Source organism: Equus asinus, chromosome 7 (genome assembly GCF_041296235.1).
Source record: "Equus asinus isolate D_3611 breed Donkey chromosome 7, EquAss-T2T_v2, whole genome shotgun sequence".
NCBI lineage: Eukaryota > Metazoa > Chordata > Mammalia > Perissodactyla > Equidae > Equus > Equus asinus.
Genome location: NC_091796.1, coordinates 11,675,075 through 11,684,374, shown reverse-complemented (window position 1 = coordinate 11,684,374; position 9,300 = coordinate 11,675,075). Strand labels below are relative to the sequence as shown.

The 9,300-nt window shown below is 33.7% G+C and overlaps 1 protein-coding gene across 5 annotated transcripts in view; it reads right to left on the bottom strand.

The window, feature by feature from the left end:
• Positions 1-587: 587 nt before the first annotated feature.
• The window catches only part of CDH19 (cadherin 19), a 104,295-nt gene continuing 95,582 nt past the window's right edge, over positions 588-9,300 (bottom strand). Inside the window, exons 11-13 of one of the 5 annotated variants that reach the window (XM_044774848.2) lie at positions 9,168-9,285; positions 6,947-7,198; positions 588-4,201 (exon numbers count right to left, since the gene is read on the bottom strand). In XM_044774848.2, coding sequence (XP_044630783.1) covers positions 3,732-4,201; positions 6,947-7,198; positions 9,168-9,285 — 840 coding nt within the window. In that variant the 3' untranslated portion in view covers positions 588-3,731. Of the gene's footprint in view, positions 4,223-6,946; positions 7,199-9,167; positions 9,286-9,300 lie in introns of all 5 variants that reach the window. The other 4 variants (XM_014827974.3, XR_011504368.1, XM_070512887.1 and 1 more) reach the window with 4 other exon arrangements.

Sequence of the window (9,300 nt, the reverse complement as noted above, 5' to 3'; positions counted from 1 at the left end):
AATTTCTCTCAATAGACAGATAGATGATAGATGATAGATGATGATAGATGATAGATTGATGGACATAATTGGATATGTAAAAAGCCACACATTCCTTTCCTCCATTTATCTTTCCATTTTGTCTCCCAGCCTTTAGTGTATTTGATATCTAATGCCGTTTCATATCATATAAAAGAACATGAAGCTACCTTGTAGGCTTTGTAGCCTTGCGAGCTTAACAATGCATTTGTTACCAAGTTGTATTCTAAGATGTGAAGCAGAATTCTCATGCATTGAACATGTTTTCATATTCATCACTCTTCGTGGGAACTTATTTATATGAGAATTTCTACAGCAGCCATCAAAGGACCTCTTTTGACTGAACAGTACAATGTCATTATCTTTTTTTCCTCCTGGGAATAATAAGTCCAAACAAGTTAAAACTCAAAGTCATAATCTCTAGAAAGATTTCAAAAAAATCTTACTGTACCCAAGAACTACCCAATGCCACCCCACTTTGAAAAATACATTAATTCCATATTAATAGTCAACAAAAGTCAATATGGCATCTATATATGAGCAAGCAAAATAGATTGATAATCATTATTATATTCATTTAAGAAATATTTATTGGTCGCTTTCTATGTACTAGAAACAATTTTAGACAATAACGAATGAACAAGACAGGTAATTCCTTGCCCTCTTAGGGCTTACATTCTAATAAGGAATAACGACACTAAGAAGCGAGATATATATAATGTAATACTTGGTGGCTACGTGATTTGGTGAAAAGGAAGAGCGAGGGCTACAGTGAGGGACAGTGGTCAGGTAAGCCTTTCTGAGGACATTGCAGTTGATCACAGACCTGGATGAAGGGAGGGAATGAACAATAGAAGTGTTTGGAGAAAGATTGTTTCAGGCCTAGAACATGAGATTGGAAGATCTAAGAGACTGTAGAAAGAAGCAGGGACAGGATAATCGACGGCCTTATGTGTCAGATCAGGACACTGATTTATAGTCCAAATGTGCTGTGAAGCCACCGGGATCAATCAGTGCTAGAAAAGAAACCTGCCTGTGTGTTCCAGTAGAATAACATCAGCCGTTATGATGACGCACAGTTATTCACTGAGCCCTTGTGTTGGTTAGATACTGCTTGTGCTGCTTGTTCTACTTATTCTTCACAACGATCATGTGAAATAGGGAGCTCAGATCTCATTTTACAAAGTACAAACTCAGATCCAGAAAGATTAGGCAGTTTGACAAAGTTCACACAGTTATTTAAATGAGAGTGAACTAATTCCCACTCAGATCCATGAAGTTCAAGCCCGTGTGCTGAGGGAACTACTACTATTGCTAATATTTTTGGATTCCTATGAGAACTTTAAATATTTTCCTGTTCCAGCTCATTAGTAACTTAAGACCTACACGTAAACCTGTGAGTCAAGTGAGGCTGATATTTAAACACTGCAGGTATTACTGTGAAGCTGTGCTATTTTTATAAATATCTGTGTTGATTTAGCCTTTATTAAAATTTATGAAAATGAGATCTTAATGTCATGTCTTTAGCTAGGGTACAGCTATGTTCTTGCAACACCCATGTGACAAGAATATGATTAACATAGTTATTAAAGTATTACCCAGTATAATTTCTAGAAAATTGCAACTTCTCTGCTAGAATCTGACAGTATTTTTATATAAATTAAAAGGACACTTTTTAGACTAGTAAATAGATATGGAACCATGTATGCTCGTTTCCTACGTACTCTATGATTGACAATTCTATCACTAATTAAAGCAGAATTTATTTTAATACAACTGCTTTATGTCACCGGACACAAACATTAAACCTCACTGATGCAGATATTGCATTTTGTGAGTTGTTCATCCAAGTTTATAAGTGGATTATAAGGCTTTCACTGATGACATCACCTACTACCATCCCCAGAAGACCCCATTTCTTTTTTCTAATCCATTTTCCATGGATTGCTTGATCTGTTGTTTATCGTACTTTCCAGTTCTTCAACCAAAACTACATAGCATTATTTTTTAAATATAGAGAACAATCCTCCATGGAATAATTCATGAAAATTTTCCTAACTATACTCTTTCCATTTTTATGTCAATATGATAGAAATGTAAATGTTCTCTCAAGTCATACATTTCTATTTTCTGGCAAATTGTAATTCTTTTTAAAATTTTCTTTGGTTTAGTTTTATTATTCTTCCCTAAGTAAATAATTATATGAATGCACGAGGATTTAATACAGCTGATGTCCTCTTATATACTTTTAATATTTTGCTAAATTGTTGTATTTTAAGTCTGATTTTCTCAGCCTTTTGTAAAGTGATATCTGTGTCACCAACATAATGGTACTTGATTGATATTGATGAAAAACTCTTCTATTACACAGTATGGGTGTTTATGCTTCAAAGTACAGAGGAAAAAATACTGTAGCCATTCAACTACTCTAACTTTAGCTAAATTTTTTTGAAATATTTGATTTAAACACATATGGGCAATTATGTTCAGCTCAATTTCACATGCTGCTAATAAAAAATGAGCATATATAAATGAATTTGGAGAACATTATATTCACAACTTTCTTTCTCTTCAAATTGTGAATTTTGAATTCTGCCTTTATTTAGATAGAATAATAAGTATCATTCTTAAAAAGATGATTAAAATTATGTTATTATCTCGTTGTCTAATGTTATCATAAAGTTCTACATCCAGCAGCTTAGCATATTTCCTTCGTAATGTTACAATAAAAGTAACTATTGCACCTAATTTTATATTTCATAATAAAAAATGACACTGAAGAATCAGTTCTGTTCTAAGCTCTTAATAAAACAGGAAATGCTGAAAATTTTATCATGTTTTATTCTACGCATGGAAAGAGTCGGTGCAGTTGATCATAATATTTAAGAGGAATATTAATTCAGGTTTCAATACAGTACTCCTTTCATTTATCTTTATCATTTTTAGTAGCAATAAAAATTTACTTAAAATTTTTCCACACTTTCCACCATTTTCATAAAGTTTAAATTTAATGTTGAATAAACATTGACATGTATTTGTCATTGTATTGTGACATACTGCAATATGAAAAACAATACAAATTTATACTATACCTTTAGTTAATGTGTACCAAATCTCTGTCTAAATTTGAAATCAGTTTTAAAGTGTGGTCTTAAGAATGATTTTAAAATACCAAACTAGAATGAATCACAAAATTTCACTCAGAAACTTGCTGATTCATAAAAGAGAAATCATTTTTAAAAGTTTCATATAATCACCCAGGTTATCCTAGGTGTTTATCTCTGTACAGTATTAGACACAACACACACAAACACTTTATTCTTACTTTTTTAGCTTCGAAAAATGAATAAAGGAAATAATATTAAGATGACCTGGTTCAGAGTCTTTCTCACATTAAACATTCAAAACTTTTGAGAATTTGTATTGGATGGTATTGAAAACAATGCTAGAGGAATATTTCAATGGTACACTAGAGTTGGCTTGCATTGACAGCCAAGAGCTAATTATTAACATTTCTTCCCATATCTGATTCACTGACAATGTGTGGGTAGCCTGCAGTAACTATGGGGTATTTACACCAAGGAAATCAGAAAACACTCTAAGTTGGTCTTTTTTTTTCCCCAGAGAACTGGATCACACAACTCTTTACCAAGAGACAACCAGTTTTCCCAAACAAACATTAGCATTTTTAAAATTTTAACAATAAAGAAGCCCTAATAATTTGATTGCATAGCAGAACCAAACATGCAAGCTAATCTTTTAAAGCGAGGTCCCAATTCATTAAGGTAATCATAATTTTCATCCTGATCAGAGACTGCTGATCCTAAGGAGCTCAGGGATCCAGCTAATGACCCTGTTCCCTCAAAAGCATAGGTCTGGAGGGAATCAAAAGGAGGGGCACAAGGATCAGTATTAGCTTCTTCGAGCTTTTCTAGAATGAATTTCCTGAATATGGCACTATCCGGGCCAACCTGCAAAGACTGCCTGTACAGGCTCCTGATCTCCGCAGCGGGGACTTTCCGAGTCCTGCGCTCCCTCATGATGGTGCTGCTCCGCAGCTCTGCAATGTCAAAGGCTTCTGTGTCTTCTTCTCCTCCCCCTTCGTCGTCATATCTGAATATATTCTCCCTGAAATCTTCACCTTTCTCCGGAAATAGAGTCTGTTTTCTTTGTTGTTTCAGACCTAGGATCAAAAAGATAAACCCTGACAAAGAAAGCATACCAGAATATCAACACACATATAATATTATATTATATATAAATAATATATTATATATTTATGTTACAATATATTATATGTAAATAATGTATTATATATTTATAATATAATGTTATGTATTATATCATTTATAATAGACTTTATAATCCTTGCTTTTGTTACAAGCTCAAGACAGAAGCTTAGATTTTATGATTATAAGACAAAAATCTATATTTGCTGTTGAAAATTTACAACAGGGACTTGTGAAATGACATAAGGAAGCATAATCATCTTTCTAACTGACAATTTAGAATAGAAAAACATTATGAAAATATAGTGTACTATTTTCGATGATGATCACTTTAAAATTGTACTTTTTCTGGGGCTGGCCCCGTGGCCGAGTGGTTAAGTTCGCGCGCTCCGCTGCAGACGGCCCAGTGTTTCATTAGTTCGAATCCTGGGCGCGGACCTGGCACTGCTCATCACAACTAGAAGAACCCACAACGAAGAATACACAACTATGTACCGGGGGGCTTTGGGGAGAAAAAGGAAAAAATAAAATCTTTAAAATTGTACTTTTTCTTATGTATTAAAAATAGACCAAAGTAGGATAAGGGAATATTTTCCAATCTATAGGCACTTGTCAATCTTAATATCCAATGATCCATGTTAATAGAAGTTAAGCACAATGGACCAGTTTGATATTCCCCATTGAAGCAAATTTGCGGCATAATTATTTTCTAAGTTAATATTTATTGACTACAAAGTATGTGCTGGGCATTTTTCTAAAAGCTTTACATTTATTCATTGATTTAATTTTTATGATATCCATGTATTATTATCATTCCCTATTAAATATGGGAAAACCAAAGCACAGAGATGCTAAATCACATGCCCAGTGTCACACAGCTAGGAAACAGAAAGCTGGCATTCAAAACCAGAGAGTTGGTTCAGAACCTGTGCTCTGTGATACCATGTAATTTTGGAAATTCCAAACTATCAGGTTTTTTCGTCATAACACTGGTACATCCACAATTAATATTTATTACATAAGGTGATTTTGACATCATGTAGAAATGGAACAATTTCAGAACACTTTAAAGAAAACTATACGTGAGTGTCTGTATCAAGGATAGCTCACTCATACTCAACCACAGATCGTGCATAACTGTTCAGAATTTCATATGCAGGACTTGAAGCAAACATGAAGCAACGTTACTAATATTATCACACAGAGAAATACATTACACAATATCTTATACAAAACTGACATTTAAAAATATTCAAATAGTGCTCTTGAATTAAATAAGGTCATCATGTTTGAACTTGGGTACGACACCTGAAAACTCATCTGAGATAAATGGTTGGAATTGAAAGGTATCTAACAAGTAATTTTTCATTCTATGAATTGGAGAGAATATTCATGAGACTTTCAAAGGAAACTGCTGACTATTGGCTGCCCCATACTTCCCACCCTCTAAATGCTACTCATGCCTTTCATAGTGCGGCTGCCCCTGGTTTACTTGTAGGGTTTCTGAGCTTGGTTATGTCTGTCTGTACCCATGGGTAATTCAGCACTTGCCATCCCCCAAACACTACACTGGTTTTTTTGCTTCTTGCTTCTGATATCTTGCTATTAGTTCTAAATTCAGATGTATGATTAAAAAATCTCTAAAAATAATTTGGAAAACTGAATTTAGGCAGAAAAGAATGGTAAAGTAGGATGATAAAAACGGAGTGCATGGCTTTTGACGCTTTGAGAAAGATGAGGAGAGCGAAGGCAAAGCAAATCCTGAAACATATGGTATTTAGTTTGAGCAGTGAGTTTGAAATTGCAGAACCAGTGGCTGATATAATTGCTTTCAATACTCAATCAAGTGTGATGGTTTTCGATACGAAGTTATGAGGGAAGCAAGAGAAGGGTTTAGATTATATGTCCTGGTGTGGTAAAGAAAGGGAAGATTATGCTAGGTGAATCATTTGTGGTCTTGAAAGCCTGACTAAAACATTTTGGGTTCATTCGCCTCATCTATAAAATAAATATAACTTATCTGCATGTGAAAATAATAATAAATAAAATGATGGTTGTTTCACTGAGATTTCCTTTATGTTTAGCCTTTGGTTAAATAAGGCTCTCTCTTTTACATCCCTCCATCCTAACATTCACTTTCTCCCGCAGTGCTCCCAGGGTTCTAGTGAGTTGCAGTACAGGGTTGAATAGAGGTATGTTTTGGTTGTGGGCTCGCGGCACATCATTTACTAGCTGCAAGACCCTTTGTAAAGCACTAAGTCTTTGAGTTTCATTTTCTTCATCTATGCAATACAGGGGATAATAGTTGCTACTCCTTGAGGTTATTTTGAGGATCAAATTGCATAATGCACATAGAGTACTTATGTCAGTCTCCTGGAGCGTGATAAGCAGTCAACGGAAGCTCACTGTTATTATTACTAAATTTTATATAACTGTATATGTTGCAATGCATATGTGTCAAAAACACATACTCATCAGAATCCAAGGATCACTGATTTTCAGTTTGGAATGCATATTCACTCTATTTTTCATTTACTCCACTTGGTTTAACAATTGTAATACGTTCAGAAGAGCAGTTTAACACATGCACACACACACACACAAACTGACACTATATTGGTATAATGTAATTAACTATTTTCTGTATTTTTCATGCTATTTTCAGTAAAGGAAGATATGTTCAGTTCAGCACTACTTACCAAATATTATCATGATGGATATCAGAATAGCAATGATGATTTCTGTCCTGAATCCCAAGGAAAGCATAAGATCCTTATTACTGCAGGTCTGTGTACTGCCATTGTCATCACAGTCACAGATGTATATGGTAAGGGTGTTTGTACTTGTAAGTGATGGGATTCCATTGTCGGCAATTAAGATTGATATATAGAAGACAGGCTCTTCTTGAAGGCTAAAACCAGTTCTATTAGTCAAAATTACAGCTGTGTTATCTAAAACAAAAATCCATGTGCATAATTTTTTCAATAATACAAAAGAAATCCATACCAGTCATATGTACTAGAGGCAACAGTACAGAGATATAAAATGAGTTCAAATAAAAGGAAGAGCAAATTTCTGATAAAAAGACAATTAAAAACTCCACTTAAAAGTCATTATTGTTTCTGATATTTCCTAAAGCTTAATTATGTAATTAGATGGATCAGGTTAAATGTCTTTGGATAAAGATAGGAAACATATATGTGGAACATAGAAAACAACAGTGTAGTCAGATATCAATATTATATAGAGACTCCTAGCGTTACATTTATGATAACAGTATCAGTTTCAATTGGGTTCTTTATTCACGACAGAGTCCTTTTTCTAATAGGGACTCATTATTTTCACAAAAACTGTAAATACATAAGGTTGTCAGAGTCACATACCTAATACAGCAAGTGATCTAAAATGATATACACTAATAAGAAAAAAAGGATTAATTTTACTTGATAGGAAAGATTCTACTAGGATGTTTCTTCTCACTTTGACATTATTAACCCATTTTCTATCTAAAAGTCAGAGAATCATTAAACTTTAGTAGTATCAATTTATTCATCCAGATAGAACATTCAAAAATTAACAAAAATGAACAATATTCATACTTGAACACATTTGAAATGGTTTTTCCCTGAATCCCTGAAAAATATTCTAAATAACTACTTTCAGTGCAATTTCTTGTGGCTCAGTACTATGTTTGCCCTTTTTTTGTGTGTATTGCTATCCCCCAAAATATTTTCTGTAGCAATCAGACAAACTTTAGAAGACACGAACAGCAAAATGCAAATAAAGGGAAGTCTTTTGAAATGTATGTCTATTTATGACTTTTCCTCAATCATCATTTTTAAATGAATTCTCAATCATGCTCTTGAAGTCTACAAAACTCTTGTGATTTTAGTTACTAGGCAGATTTAAGAGGTGAGAGAGTTTACAGTTTTTTCAGTGTATATTTTATTAAATTATTTGTAACCAGAATCATTAAACCAAATCAATTCTTTTCTCTATGTCTCAATATATTTATTTTGCCCCAGTAACTTATTTTACATTAATATAAATAAATCTAAGCTACAGTTTATTTGTCATATTGGTATTTACATTTTTCATCCTAAGTCTATTTGAGTTTTCACCAGGGAATTTGACAAGGGCAAAAGGAGAGAACGTGTCTGCATCTATTCTCCCACAAGGGACTCCTAGATGGAAGCTTACCCTCAGTTGTAAAGGACAGCTGTAGGTATTTGGGTAAAGATGCTGGAGTAATAAATCCTATGGTGTTTCATATCTTTGAGATATAATGCAAAAGTAAAGTAGAAATCCATATGACGAAAAAAACCTTTTACTGAAGTGAAGAAAAAAGGAACAGAGTGGCTTTGTACAAAGTTAATCTACTTCTATATGGAAGGAAAAGAAACTCTGTCTTTCCACACAAAGTCTTTTAGAACATTTTGTCTTTAGATTGATTCAATCGCTTTGTTTTGAAGGAAAAAGAATAATCTCGACCCTAAGTCATATATTTATGGCTCCTAATTAATGACTCCAAATCAATCAAACTAACCTGACTTCAAGTTGTACATATCATTTTCTTTCCCCAGAATAGCCTGAAGTTTGAGTGATATGAGGACATGAATGGAACACTTGTGCCAGAACCACAATTATCTTTGCAGGGTCATTCAGACTTTACAAGGGCTGATAGCCACTGGTGACCTGAAAAAGTGTTTCTGATTGGAAGAAGTCCAGTGAGAAATGGGGCTAGCATATTTAGAACTTGACTTTGGGTTTTGTTTCCCATTTTCATTGCCACTCCTCGTCCTATTTCTCAACATTATCATGTTGCAGGAATAGTATAAAAAGCAATGCTATAAATTCCCTTAAAATCAAAAATAAATCTCAAAAAATGTATCAAAAGCCATCGTGAGTGAATGGCATTACCTTGATTATCCATGATTGTAAAACTTGAGTTCTTTGCATCTTCTACAGACAGATTAAAGTAAAAATGGTGATCTTCTACGGATTCATCTCTATCCACAGCACTGATGGTCTGAATTACCTAGAAAACATTAAG